The sequence below is a fragment of the Bos javanicus genome, chromosome 24, assembly GCF_032452875.1.
Source record: "Bos javanicus breed banteng chromosome 24, ARS-OSU_banteng_1.0, whole genome shotgun sequence".
In the NCBI taxonomy this organism is placed as follows: domain Eukaryota; kingdom Metazoa; phylum Chordata; class Mammalia; order Artiodactyla; family Bovidae; genus Bos; species Bos javanicus.
In genome coordinates, this window is record NC_083891.1 from 37,381,567 (window position 1) to 37,397,313 (window position 15,747).

At 40.1% G+C, this 15,747-nt stretch overlaps 1 protein-coding gene across 2 annotated transcripts in view; it reads right to left on the reverse strand.

Annotated features, from left to right (window-relative positions):
• MYOM1 (myomesin 1) overlaps positions 1-15,747 on the reverse strand; it is a 122,419-nt gene that overhangs the window by 86,112 nt on the left and 20,560 nt on the right. For both annotated transcript variants that reach the window (XM_061399832.1, XM_061399831.1), the window contains exons 3-6: positions 14,489-14,626; positions 11,126-11,375; positions 10,172-10,329; positions 1,439-1,531 (exon numbers count right to left, since the gene is read on the reverse strand). In XM_061399832.1, coding sequence (XP_061255816.1) covers positions 1,439-1,531; positions 10,172-10,329; positions 11,126-11,375; positions 14,489-14,626 — 639 coding nt within the window. The remainder of the gene's footprint in view (positions 1-1,438; positions 1,532-10,171; positions 10,330-11,125; positions 11,376-14,488; positions 14,627-15,747) is intronic.

Below are 15,747 nucleotides of genomic sequence, written 5' to 3' on the forward strand. Positions count from 1 at the left end.
TTGGGAAGATCCCCTGGAGGAGGGAATGGCTACCCACTCCAGTATTCTGGCCTGGAGAATGCCATGGACAGAGAAGCCTGGAGCGCTACAGTCCATGGGTAGCAAAGAGTATACTCCACTGAGTGACTTTCACTTTCACTTTAGAGAGACAAGGCTCTTATGCAGAGATGAACAGGCTAAGATTTCAAAGCACGCTGTTTTATCATTGCCAGGGTTCATGTTCTTCACTGTTCTTCTTTAGTTTCATTGGTGAAATTTGAATTCTTGCTGAAATTTTACAGACATTCATAGAATCCCAGGCGGGTCAGTATGGTTGTTTCTTCCATGGTTGTTTAATTATAAAGCAACCACACAGCTCGCTGCCGACTTGGTTGAATCACTGACGGACAGAATGGATGGGTCTTTAGGAAGGGGTCCCCCTGCCTGGCGATCATCCCAGGGTCCCAGGGTTCTGCTTGAAGCCGAGAATGACCTGTGCCAACCTCTCTGATCTGAGAAAGCTATATATCTCCTGAGAATAGAATGACTTAAATTCTACTTTGACTTCACAGCATGTCATGGTTTTATTTGAACTGGAAATGCTGGGAGCTTGTGTAACTTCTTCATTATCCACATTAGTAGGCTTGGATTTCAAAACCATGTTAGGAGACATGATACCCCTTTGAAGACCTAGAAACTTTGATGTGGATTCTGCTTTAAAATTTTTGCTGTTGATTTGCTTTAAAAAACATCCCAATGTTAGGCCCTGCATCCATCTGACAGAATGGGCACATAGTTTCCATGCAGTTTCTGGTGAGCTAAAGGAAAAAACAACTTCTCTAGGTCCAGTTTACATTCAGTGTCACCCACCTCAAACTTCACTGGCCTCTACTGAGGAAAGGCAAACGTGTATAATGCTGATGCAGATTCAGGACTCTGAGAAGACATTTGAATATAAATGCCTATTCTGTAACTTATTTTTCTTGCTAATACCTGAGAAGAACTCTCAAGTACATAAAAGAATTGTTGTTTAGTTGCTGAGTCGTGTCTGATTCTTTGCGACCCCGTAGACTGTAGCCCGTCAGGCTCTTCTGTCTATGGGATTGTCTCAGCAAGAATACTGGAGAGGATTGACATTTCCTCCCAACATAGGGATCGTACTTGAGTCATCTGCATTGGCAGGTGGATTCTTTAACACTGAGCCCCTGGGAAGCCCATACAAAAGGTTAAATAGATACAAATGAATTTTTCCTCATCATCTTTGACTAAATTCAAAAGATCACTTTGGGCAGTAACTTGGGCTTGGTAAGAATGTCATGATTATCACTCATAGGTGTGCACCAAGAGAAGCAATACTTGGGATTGTCCCCCATCCTGATACCACTGAGTAGGGAGGAAGAGGGGAGAACCCCCCGCCAAGCAATTGTCGGCAACATACACAGACCGTGATATTTCTTACGCATTTATCTCCAGAGTGTGCATTCCATATCGGCTTTCGATGATATACTTTCCAGGATGTGCCTGGACATTTATTGGCACCTGGTTTTTATACCTATGAGACAATGGAAATGAGGTGAAGTAAGTTGAGGTGTAAACAGCTTCATGATTAACACACATACAACTGTTCCTCTTGAAAAAACATCTGTAGACATAGCACAGAGGTCAGTAGCAGAGTCTGCTCAATAAATGCAAATAAAATTCATTACAAGTATCATAAACTTTCTTGATGAATGTGCTTCCCTCCTCCATTACAAAAATTACATTCAAGAAGTTGGCCATTCACAACCTTGTGTTTGTATCTTGCGTACATAATTTTGAGTGGAAAGAGCCAGATACAAAAGAGTATAATGATTGTTTTTACGTAAAGTACAAAACAAGAAAAGATCAATTAATGCTGCTAGAAGTCAGGGCAAGGGGCAGGGATGAAGGCGGTCCCTTGGGTGTTGATAATGTTTGGTTTCTTGATTTTGGTGCTTGTTACCTGAGGGTAGGCGGTCTACAAAAATTCATCAAAGTTCTACATTTATATGCCATACCACCCTATTTTGTGTACATATTATACTTCAATAGATGAACTTAAAAATGAAAAGAAAGACAACCATTGTTGACACAACAGAGAGAAAGGCTTTGAGTGGGTTTTTTGTTGGCTGTCTGTGTAGGATGAAAGCAAAACATCCTTCCCACTGACATTCCTGCACATTGTCCAAAACCTTGTCATTGCATTGAAAGCTCATTATATTTGTTTTATTCTGTCATAAGCAAACATAGCTCTCAGCTTGGAAGAACTTAGAATATCAGTCATGAAAGAAAACTACTGATAAATAGAAGCTAAAAGAGTCCCTTTTTCTGACTGCCGATCCCTGGCAAAGCCTCTCAGCCTGGAGAGGCAGGGGCTCCCTGGAGGGGCCCCTCCTGAGACACTGGCCCCTGAGTCGTCACCTTGATTCATCACCATGTCCTCATGTTCTCAGCGTGTGCTCAGTCGTTCAGTTGTGTCCAGCTCTTTGCAACCCCATTGACTGTAGCCAGCCAGGTTCCTCTGTCCATGGGATTCTCCAGGCAAGAATACTGGAGTAGGTTGCCATTTCCTACTCCAGGGGAGCTTCCCCACCCAGGGATCAGACCCACGTCTCCTGCAGCTCCTGCATTGGCAGGAGGATTCTTTACTGTCTGAGCCACCAGGGAAGTCTCATGTTCTCAGTAGCCAGTAGCTATGGCGCTGGACCTAGCTTAAGCCATTTTCTGCCCCAAAGGGGAGCTAAATTTCATTTGTTTCCTTTTCTAACATTCTACTTCATGTGCATAGTTATCACAAATAATGCTAATAACCATAATAGAAACAGCATTTACTGAGAGTCGGGAAAGGCTCTAAGTACTTTATGTCCAGATTAGTAAATTCAATCCTCACAACAACCACATAAGGTTGCACTACTTTTTAAAGAATGTAATATATTTTGTTTGGCTGCGCTGGCCCTTAGTTGCAGCATACAGTATCTTTAGCTGTGGCACACGAGGTCTAGGTCTAGCTCCCCAACCAGGGATCAAACCTGGGCCCCGTGCATTGGGAGCTCAGAGTCCCAGCCATTGGACCACCAGGAATTCCCAGTGCTACTACTTTTAACATCATTCTCCAGATGAAGAAACCCAGGCACAGAACGGTTAAGTAGCCTGCCCCAGCTTTAACAGCTAAAACAGCAGAGCTGGGATCTGAACCCAGGCGGCCTGGCCCCTGACAACATGGGATGTTTCCATTTTCCAACTGGTCTCTATTGGCTGTTACTGTTTAGTCGCTAAGTCATGTCCAACTCTTTGCCACTGCAGGGACTATAGCCCACCAGGTTCCTCTGTCCATGGGATTTTCCAGGTAAGAATACTGGAGTGTGTTGCCGTTAACTTCTCCAGGGGATCATCCCAACCCAGGGATCAAACTCACGTCTCCTGCTTAGCAGGTGGATTCTTTACCACTGAGCCAATGGGGAAGCCCCGTTCTCTATTTAGCTGCATTTGATTTCTTCAGATTTTTGGACATGGTTATAAGCATATTTGGGAGCAAGGAAAGTTACAGAAAGGGAAAGAGAAAGGAAATAATCCTCAGCCAGTCCTTTCCTCTCCCCAGCTTGTGTACACACACACACACACACACATACACATTCACACTCACGCCCTATGTCCCTAAAATGCACCCTTTTCTACACTTTAGAAAATATACCATTCTCCATCTAGCAGAATTCCAACTCATCCTTCAAGACTCTGATCAAATGCCACTTCAATAATCTCCTCCCTAAAATTCCACACAACAGCATTTCCGCCTCTTCACATCAGTGTTACTTGGTTCAAATGTGAAGGTATAATGTTAATCAAATTACGGTTGGGTGTCACTTCTGCTAAACCGTGAGTGCCTTGAAGATGGGGACTCTGTCTGATCCATATTGATTTCTATTCCCACTCTCAAGGAAGCAGCCATCCCAGGAAAATACTAGGCAGTGTTTATTAAATTGGACTGCACGGAGTCATTGGGTAACATCATAAATTCAATTGTGCTTCTTGAATTTTGGCAAAGGAACAGAGTTCTGACAAATCCATCCTTCACGATATGGATAATTTAAAATTAGTGCAGATTAAGAAGGTATGCTGAGGCTGTTTGTCTTGGTTTCCTTGGATGTGAAACGGGAGGGTGGACTGGGAATCGCAGCTGTGTAGCAAGTGTAGGGGCACAGCCTTCTGCCCCACCCTTGGGAATCATTCCTAGCTCTTTCTGACAGTCCAGAAACAGCCTCAGGCAGCTGTCCCCCCACAGGGCTCCAGGCAGACAGGACTGTTTGATCAGAGATGGGCTGTAAAAAGCAATCTGCTGGCTGCTCTTAATTTGGAACATTCCTAGTTTGGATGAATGACAGGGTCGAACACATTAATCATGAGCATGTTCTCCTGACTGAATCGGTTTAGGTCATTTCACACCTGACTCAGCAGCTTCTTTTTGCTCAGTTTTCTTTGCGCTGGGGTATTTGCAGTATTTCTTCCCAACATAAGAAGATATAAAGGACACACCAAAGGTGTGTGGCCGGTGCTACTTGACCAAGCAACTGAGTGACACTTGATTTGGCTTCTGACCAAAAATGCTGTGCATATTTCCATAAAGTCTGAGTGAAAATAGCATTTGCAGCTCTTAGCTTGCGTGAAGCCTTCCTGGATGCATCAGTATTCCTTGTCCTTCAGTCCAGCAGTCCCCAACCTTTTCAGCACCTGGGACCAGTTTCATGCAAGAACATTTTTCCACCGAGCAAGGGGCGGGGGATGGTTTCAGGATGATTCACGCGCATTACATTTATTGTTCACTTTATTTCTATTATTATTACATCAGCACCACCTCCGATCATCAGGCGCTAGATCCCAGAGTCTGGGAACCGCTACTCCAGTCCTGTGTGACTTAGTATCTCAATGCCTTTCCCTCAGTTTTCTAATGTGACCGCTTGAAATAGATTTCTCTCGCTTTCTCTCTCTCACACACACACACACATTTTCTCTCCACTGGGACTCTATATGTCAGTATAAAAAGCGCCTGTTTTAAAGCAGCACACGAGGATTAAATGAGGAAGCTATTCAGATCTGTTCTCCAAGGAATTCACCTTGCGAGGCACTCGGGTTCAGAGCCACTTCTGATTGTCTTCAGTATCAAATCAGAGCAGAGAAGGAGAATTTGAGGCCTGCTCTGTGTATACTTCACAGCTTGTTATTTCTGGAAAGTGAAATTCCAAACTGGCCACTCATCAGCTAATTTTAGAGAGTAATCTACACCCTGGGACTACTTATCAGGTTTCTGAAATTCTTGTGAGTATTTAGAGGTACACCCTTTTCCTCATCATTTTCATGTAAAGTGTATGAACGACTAGTTAATGAACTTGTGTTACACATTATTTCTAGAATAATACTCTTCATTTATGTATGTAAAATACCCACTTAATTTCCCCAAACAAATGTCTGTCTGGATACTAGGCTGAATTTGATAACAAGGGGTTACAGTGAAAGCTCTTTGGCACTGTAAAGTGCGGTCAAACAAAAGGACTTCACTCTCACTTTTCTTTGTCAGCAAACAATGCTGCCAAAATGATCTCTATCATGTTGAATCCCCTTCCCTCAAAAGTGTGGTTAGAATGCAACCTTATTGTTTTGAACAAACAGCCATTACTCACTTTAAAAACCAATTAGCTGAGAGCTAACTCTTCTATTAGCATAAAATTTGGATGTAAATAAGAAAAATCTAAAATAAAATCCCAAACCCTTATACTTCAAAAGTAATTATAAATAATTTTTAATATTTTAAATGCAGGTTGTTTTCCTACAATAATATGGCAGTGATTGCTAAATTTAAATACATTGTGAATAACTCTAATCTTGTAAAAAAATTCAATGCATTAATTCTACTATGGAATTTATGAATTCTCATAATTTGCAAAAATAAAATAAGACTTTTCCAAATCTCCAGACTGTTCCTAAAATACATTTCTCATACTATCTTATCCCTAGGTTTTGAACTATGATCATGTTCAATGACAAATTTCTTTAAGTGTCTATTTATCTTCACACTATCCCTGAAGTGGCAATGACTTCAGGGATAATTTGAAGAATTTCAAATACGTATTTTAAGCGTCTTGCATGAGGATCTAATCCAGGTGCTAAGTTGCTCCAGTCGCATTCGACTCTTTGCAACCCTATGGATTGTAGCCCAGGATCCACATACAAATCTGAAAACAAGGGCACTGAGTGTGTGAACACATGAGTGTTATGTGATAATAACAATACATTGTTCTAGGAGTTGGTGTGAGGCTCCCTGAAGATTATATAATCCCAATTTCCACTGACAAAAATCAATCTAGACTTTGGGCTCAACATGCAATTAAATCTGGCTCTCTAAAAAAGGAGGGGGTACAACTAATTTAATTCTCTTTATTTTAAAGAGAACTTTTCTCCCCTATTTCATATAGCTTCTTACAATCTGACCAGGCAATGCGAGCATATGATCCAAGAATCAGAAAATATAGGGGTGCCCAGGGAACATTCTCTTTTCTCACACCTGTCTGCCTTCTGCCCAGCTTCTCCCCACAGCTTCTCTCCTTAGGTTCTTATATGTCCTTCCAGAGCTTCTTTATGCAAGTAATAAAGATACAAACAAATGCTTTTCTTCCCGTTTACAACAATATACTGCCTATTAACAAGTTATTATATAAATATAACCTATTAAATTAAACAACTGGTTTTTCACCACATATATATTTCTCCTTCTCTGTTGGCTAGCCCTCTTCTGCAACTAACTTTTCTGCTGCACCCAGGGCCAACAGGCTTCCTTCTGCTCTGAAGGTGAACTGGGAATAGGGCAGTGTTGCTCAGCATCTCTGCACCTGGCCGTGATGAGTGATGGTGATGAGTGATGGGCCCGCCTGTCAGTAAGTGCTCTCCAGGTACGCTCTAGACTCCATCCAGATTTAGTCAGTATGCAGGGGCTGGCTGAAGAGCAGCTGCAGCATGTTGATATCATTTGTTCAACCTCAGGGATTTCCATGGCCTCAGGGTGCCAGTGGAAACCTGGAACTGAACGTTCCTTGGAAAGGAGTCTTAGGGAGTAAGACCCAGGGCACACATGACTTTGAAAGATGTGGCTTAGGACCTAAAGGCTCAAGTGGAGACAGCACAACTGCCTGCAGCAGCATTGGAAACTTGTTTCTGTACTTGACCTTCTTCTATTCAGGAAGGTCATTCTCAGTGGTTTCTCTCATACTTGTACTCAGAGTCAGGCCCAGGAGGCTGCAGCTCGGTACCAAAGAGACATCAAGGCCAGCAAATTAATTACCGACATCTTGGTTCTCACTTGAGTTGTGGGTTCCCTGTTCATTGAGGGGGAGGATGCTCACTGAAGATTGTGTAATCTGGACCAACAGCTTGCAAAGTAAATTAGAGCTTCATTCAATGATTATTTTTTAAAAGGCAACACACGCAGGAAGGTATTAATATATTAATCCCACGTGAAATTTACTCCCAGAGGTGGATTTACCTTGAAGCTAGTGAAGTTGAAGTTGCAGGGTCTCTCATCAGCACAGGTCCCCTTATGGACTAATGCATGTGACTAACTTTATAACCTTTTTTATAAAGGATGCTCCTCAAATTGTATAACCCTCCTGCCCCACAAAACCTTGATCTGACCTTAGTTATTGCCAGAGCCAGTTCTTAGCTATCTGCTAGCTGATTGTCCAAATTTTTAGCTTTATCCAGGGGCAAACCTTGCTCGCTAAAGGAAGGTGAACTATTTTCTTAGTGGTCCACTGGTTCTTTTGTTTTCACATTTACTTCCCACTTGACTTGTAAGGCAACAGGGCTTTGTGTGAAGTGCTCTGATTCGTCCCTCCTGGAAGAGTTTCTGAACAGAATGGATTTGTGTTCTCCAAGCACCGAAGGGGGTGCAGGAACTAGAGGCGGCTTGTCCCAGTCAACAAAGAGCCTTCCAGTCCTTCCTGAGACAAATCTTGTCTCTGTGCTTTTGTCTTTGATTAAAATGAGCCCTGATGCCATAAAATTCACATGTTAAGGAAATAAATATTTCAAAGCCAAACATGAAAGATTTGAGGGGTTAATCATACTCCCAGACCCATTAGTGAGGATAACTAAAAACTGACAGTATTTCTATTTTTAAATATGACTGGAATTTTAAGAGTTGCCAAGTGTAGTCATCTCATATTTTTTCAGTGGAGTTTATATCTTTTTGTTTGTTTTTAAATTACTCCTTTTCCAGCCCAAAAACACCACGTGAGGAGTTCAACCTCCAGTGGAATTTAAGCTCTGCCTTTGTGGAACCTCATCACTCTGGCTTAGTGACACCATCAGTGGTACATGGCATGTTTGTATTCTAGTGACTGTGTATCTCACAGAATAAGTAAATGCTTAAGAAACTCATATTTATCTCCTAGAGATCACTTTGTATTCTTTTGAAAGTCATCTTTAACTCTGATGTTTAAAAATCAGGAAAACAGAGATAAGACACTGTGTAATAAATATATCTACTTAAAGACTCCAAGTATTCATTTACCAGTAGTACATTTTAATTCATGAAACATGAGCAATTTTTTTACTCATCAAGTAATATTTCTTGGAGCTAAAAATTTGTTATTCTTTATGTATTTCTTTTTTTTTTTTTCCTACACCACACAACTTCTGGGATCTTAGCTCCTCAACCAGGGATCGAACCCCCATCCCCTGTATTGGAAGGCAAAGTCTTAATCACTGGACTGCTGGGCAAGTCCCTCTTTATGAATTTCTACAGGAAAGTTTGAATTTTTTCTGAGGTAAAAAGTAATCCGTTTTCAAGAGGAAATGTCCCTTTTATAGGCCAATCTATGCAACCCAATAGGCAGAGACAAAGGCAGGGGGTAAAGATGAACGGATTCCTAGCTTACTGTCAGTCGTGTCCAACACTTTCCAACCCCATGGACTGTATAGTCCAGAACACTGGAGCAGGTTGCCATTTCCTTCTCCAAGAGATCTTCCCAACGCAGGGATCGAACCCAGGTCTCCCGCATTGCAGGCGGATTCTTTACCAACTGAGCCACCAGGGAAGCCCAGCTTACTATAGTATATTCATACTTTTAAAGCTTGGAAATTGATTTTTTTTTAACTTCATTTTCATTGAAATATGTTCTTACACTTCTCATCTTTGTTTACTATAAGTTATTTGTCTTGGTAATAACAGAACTGGCTTTGTTTTTCATTCTCTCACTTTCAAACTCAAGAACCCTGGGAAACGTTTATGTACAAGAAAAACTGTATGTAAATCCAATTTGGTCACAGATAGGTGAATTAAAAAACAACAACAACAACTCACCACTTGCTCCTTAAGAATAACCTTAGGTAAGGGTTTATCTTGTCAGCCTCTGTTATGTAAGCCAGGTGTCCAAACAACATTAGAAATGACAGAAAAGGGAGAAGGAGCTGGTGCCCTGTGGGCAACAGTGCCATTCTCTGCAGTGTTTATACTGCGACACAGGGCATTCACCACACCCGCGAGGGTAAGAAAGCAGCATGCAAAATACCCACATTGTAGAATAAGACAGAAAACACCTTTTAAAACTGGTTTACAATCCTCTTCAGATTCCTGCTCTCCATGGCAGACTGATTTCCATGACTGCTCTCCATGACAGTTCTGATTTTAGGGGTTACCAAGTCACTGACAATTGCAATAGGATATATAATGGGCGGAAAAAAGGGGAGCTTCTTCTTTATGGAATGAAAGTTTCTTCAGACCTCATATTAGAAATAGCTCCCCGTCCCATCCCCTTCTTTGTTTGGCTTTAGAAACTAGGACCTCAGCTCACATGAAGACTAGAGATGAAGCCCTCTGAGCTTTATCTCTCTAAAAGGTGGCAGTGCTTTTCATCACAAAATGTTACCAAATAAATATGCTGACTAAATTTTAACACTTTATATAAGATAAAGACCCATTTGTATAAGAGGATGTATAAATTATAATGGATGCAAAATCATTCTTCCTTCCATGCATGTATTCTTTCTTCACTATTTAAAAAAATTTACTCGAACTTACAGATGCTTTCACTGACTCTTGCATGTTCATAAATCCACATGTTTTCACAGGATTTAAAATTAATTTGAGTAATCAATTCTATGAGAAGCTTTCAAAAAGATAGCGTACCATGTGAGACGAGGTTCTGGCCAGCCAGCTACAGAGCAGTGTAATTTTACATTTTCTTTCTCCCAAACAGTATGGGAACGAGGTTTAATGACAAATTCAGGAGCATGGAGAAGATTATCTTCATTCAACTTTTTATGAAATGCCTCAGTTTCTTCTAACTGAAAAAAATTATCAAGACATGAAATCAAAGTAACATGTGCTACAAAAATGAAATGTAGAAATCAAAATGATCATTTTTTCATTTGGAGTCTTAGTCTGGTATTTGGAGCAAATGAACTCCCCTCATCCCTTTAAAAAATAGACATATCACTTAATTTTTAACATTCTAAGCCTGAGCAACATATTGTACTTTCCAAAGGTGGATTTCTTAAGGTCCTCAAGAACTTTAATTTCTGTAGAACCTAAAATTTCACAGAATTTAAAACTATGAAATCTGTCTTTCTTTGAACTATACATTTTGGTGTCTTTTCCCCTTTTTTCTTAGTTGTTTCTCCACAAGACCACACATTTCTTCATTTGAAACTAATCTATATTACACACAGGCACAGTGTTACATGCATTTCTACTTTTTTAAGATTAATTTTTATTGGAGTATAGTTGATTTACAGTGCTGTATTAGTTGCTGCTGCACCAGCAAAATGAATCAGTTATACACATACATGTAAACACTCTTAGATTCTATTCCCATATAGATCATTACAGAGTATTAAGTAGGGTTCCCTGTGCTTTACAGTAGGTCCTTATTAGCTTCTCCATCCACAGGATTCTCCAGGCAAGAATACTGGTGTGGGTTGCCATGCCCTCCTCCAGGGGATCTTCCCAACCCAGGGATTGAACCCAGGTCTCCTGCATTGCAGACAGATTCTTTACGGTCTGATCCACCAGGGAAGCCCATTTTATATGTAGTGGTGGCACTTATACTTTTTTAAGTTATGTTAAATTGTCTTTTCTTACCGTTTTTTTCAGTGACAGGTGATCTGCCTTTTCTCGAATGGCAACTTTCCTTGACTTCTTCTCAAAAGCCTCTTCCTGGTGAAGCGTGGACATGGACTGCTTAGATACAGAGGACTGCTTAGATACAGAGGACTGCTTGCTGGCTGTTACTCCTTCCTCACTAGCAAGGAGATTCCTCTGGGCTATGTAAGCAGCAGCTTCTTTAATTCTTTGCTCTTCCGTGTCTGTAATTCCACTGACATGCACTTGGCTAAAATAAAGTAACAGCAAAATACGGTTATTGTGGATGTCAGTGATAAGACTGCCCAATTTCACCAAGTTCAAAGCACCAGACCTAAGATGTTGTACACTGTGCCCAAGGAAAACCTGACGTACAAAACACTGGCCCGTAGGAGCTAACTCTTCACACATGGACGTGACCGTCACCTTAACAAATGATAACGACGATGGTAATACCTATTATGGCCTGGGTGCTCTGCCAAGTGCTTTTTGCATAAATTATCTCATTTTCCCCCACAACAACCCTTTGAAATAAATGGTATCCTTTCTACTTTAGACATCTGGTAACATGGCACAGAGAAGTAAGATAATTTGCCCAACATCATTTCTTTGGTTTCCTTGGTGTGTTTAAACACAGTTTAGTCTGTAATAAAATATTAATTTATGACTTCCTTCTAGAAAAGACAGCATTGTAAAATGACAGACAGTTGTGTGACTGGGATCCTGATTTATGACTAGTGTGCTTTATCTGGATTCTGTAACTCAGATGACGGAATGCATTACCCAGAGCTGCTGCACGCATAAATAAGCTATAAATGTATGTGTGATCCTTATGCCTAGCAGTTTCCTTTCCAAAATAATAAAGGTTATGAGGGACTTCCCTGGTGTACAGTGGATAAGAATCAGCCTGCCAATGCAGGGGACATGGGTTTGACCCCTGGTCCAGGAAGATCCCACATGCCACAGGACATGGAGGTTGGGCATGGGGAAGAGGGCGGCAACTGCAATTAGGAAAACTCAAGTACACTTAAAAATATATTTTTGACCCAGAACAGCAGGGACATTTGCCTTTAAGTAAGTGCATATGTGCATGTCAGCAATAACCCTGCTATAATCTAGGTATAAGAGCAAGAATATGATGCAAACATCAAAAACACACTACTGAACATTTTAAATAAATTTAAAACCTTTCCAATCCTCTATCTCAATTTAAAACCTGTCGCTGACATAAAGTTAGCTCTACTTAGACCGTGCATGTGTGCCAAGTCGCTTCAGTCGTCTTTGACTCTCTGCGACCCTATGAACTATAGCCCACCAGGCTCCTCTGTCCAGGCGAGAATACTGGAGTGGGTTGCTGTGCCCTCCTTCAGGGGATCTTCCCAACCAGGGATCAAACCCATGTCTTTTATGTCTCCTGCATTGACAGCTGCGATCTTTACCACTAGTGTCACCTGGGAAGCCCTACCTAGACTGTAAGAAGTGGAATTTTCAAGTGCCATCCAGAAGAAATCGTATTCTCCAAAAATGTACTATATTTGCATTTGCCAGCCCTAGGAGAACTCTCGGCTCAACCGTTACAAGTGCCTTGATTTCCTTGTACAAAAAATTGACATACTAATACCTCTCCAGAGCTGAATGGAGGACTTAGAAGGATGGTTTATATATAAAGCACTTACAATGATTTCCAGCAAACAACACGTACTCAACAAACGTTCATTACTCTCCTGTTCTCTTAGATGTTAATGAACATCATTATGAAGTGTTATCTTCATAGTAATAGAATATAGGAGATGGCTCCATATAAAAAATGAAGAACTGGAAATAAAACCTAGAATATAAATTTTTTATTCAAACTTTCATTTATCACAGCTTATTCTGTAAATAATTTCTTGACACTGATCTGGAGGGAACAAAATAGTTTGGTGAGAAAAGGGCAGGAAGAAGCTGGAGAGAGTGAGAAGCTTCAAAATGTGCCCACACAGGTGGAGAGTCATGTCATATAGGTTAATGCTAAGCTGACATGACTTTTAAATGATTTTTTTTAAAACACAAAATTAAATATTTTTCTCCTCCAACCTAGTAATCTCCTAAAAGGAATATGAGTGCCATTAAACCAACTGTGAGGAAGCTGAGTCTGGGCAAGCATACTTCACAATATAAGCCTGTTTGTCTATAAAGTTCAGTTTGAAAAATCAAAGATATAAAATAAAAAGCTAAAAATAGAATATTGTTTATCCCTTTCCTAAGTAGGTTTGCAGCAATTATGACATCAGCCTCTGAAACAATTGGGAAAGGAACCATCAAAAAGCTATGGGAAGAGAAAATGCAGGGAAACAGAAGTAGGTCACCAAAAATTACAACCGAGTTATTGCCTACTGATTTTCCTGATAGCTTTTGCCCGGAGAGGGTGACCTCGTTTTGAACATCACATTAGCTTTGTGAATAATCAAAGGAAAATAAACAGGAAAGGCTCAGAAAGTTTCTGTTAAACTTTAACTTGGTGTCTTAGACAAGTCTCCTTTCAAGATTTCTTTGTATATATTATCATTCAAAACTGTTTATATTATAAACAGAAATTTGGCATTACACAGACTTGTGACTTAGTGATTATTTTGTTTGAATTTTATCTCAAAATAAATAGTAATCTATTTTTTATTTAACAAATATAAGCCAGGCATTCAAGCTATGCCCGCAATGCTTTTAGTTAGTCTATGTTATCTAAGGATTTTTTTCTTCCTAATGAATAATAATTAAAACCACACTGGCAACCAATCTACCTAAATGTATCATTTGATTTTTTTCTTTTAGTTCACCCAATATTTTATAGTTTTAACCTTTCTTTGTGCCCTAACTATAGCAACTGTATATAGTGTCCAATCACTAGCATCCAATACTCTGCTTCTAGTTTCAACTAGTTACCTAATTAGAAATAAGCCTCTAATCATAATCTCTGTTGTCATACAGCCATCCTATGTGATGGCAAACATTTTTACAATGATCACATCTCCCACTATGCACAGTTCCAAGGTTCTCAGACCTTTCTCAACCAGTACAAAGTAAATGCTCAATAAATGATAGCTGATATTACTACCTGAAAACATTTATTCCCCACTTCTTTTTATAAATAATTAACTAATTACTTAACTTGTCTGCACTAGGTCTTAGCTGCAGTATGCAGGATCCCCGATCTTCACTGTAGCATGTAAACTCTTAGCTGCAGCATGTGAGAGTTAGTCCCTTGACCAGGGATCAAACCCATGCCCTCTGCATTGGGAGCATGGAGTCTTAATTTTAAACAGTTCCACTAGGGGAGTCTCTCTCCACTTTCTAAAAATCAGATCCAGGGAGAGAATTCATACGTACCGTCCTGAAAAAATAGGCACCAGGTAGTCACTTGGCAGATTTTCTTTCTCCTCTCCAGAAAGAAGGCTCTTCTTGGCTCTCTTTGTTTGGGGGCTCAACTTGGATGAATAATCTAACATCAGACTGGAATCTGTAAGTCTGACAACAAACACCCTAATGTTAGTCAATAATTTAAAAAATGTTTAGAAGTTTTAAATTTAGGAGTGTTGCGTAGACTCCTAGATGGCTAATGTTATAATTATCTTCTATCTTTAGAACTAAAATAGAGTGAAAATGACCTCACATAATGCACTCTATGCAGACATAAGAAAAATAGGTCTGTGGTAATTTCATGGCTTTTTCTCATTAAAGTTTCAGGGGAAAGCAGCTGTGCTTTGGTAATGTTTCCGGATACCCTTTGCTGTTAAGTTTATGTTGGAAATGTAGGCAGCCTACATGAATGGGTTGGATACATTGTGCATCCAAATGCTTTCAGAGGATTGATAAACAAAAATAAAGCAAATTTTCTGTATTGAGAGCCCAGGCAATTCTGAAGCAGGGCCTTGAGGTTGAACTTCAGGTTTTTGTATAATGTAGCAGACTCCATTTGAAAGAACATTGAGCTCATTAAACAACAGAATTAATATGTTTTAGATGAATACACAGCATCAAGTGACTCAGAAAATTACAGATTTGATAAAGAACCTTTTGATAATGCTGTAGTACACACAAAAATCCACCCATGCACACTGGTGCCAGTGGTGCTTGGAGGCAGCTATTGTTCTAATAAACCAAAAAATGCATTACAGTGGGAAACAAGGCAACTGAGATTGCACCTAGAGAAAAGGACTGATGACATTAAAAGTACAGTCTTAATCTATATAGTTCTTGGACGAAATGAAATGCATTTTCATTCAAATGCAGAATTTGGCTTAAATTTCAGGAGACTGTGGACTCTCTGAAGTCAATCCATGGACTCAGGTGAAAGGTCTCTCGTCTCCATTGTAACGACAGAAAGTCACAACAAGAAATCATACAGAAACTCTCTGTATGACCCTTGCAATTTTTCTATAGACTTGAATTGATTCTGAAATTGAAAATTAATATTAAAAAGATCTCTAATATATGGAATCTAGAAAGATGGTAGGGATGATCCTATGCACACGACAGCAAAGGACACGCACATAAAGGACAGAATTTTGGACACAGTGGGGAAAGGAGAGGATGGGAGGATTTGAGAGAATAGCATTGAAACATATATGTTACCATATGTAAAACAG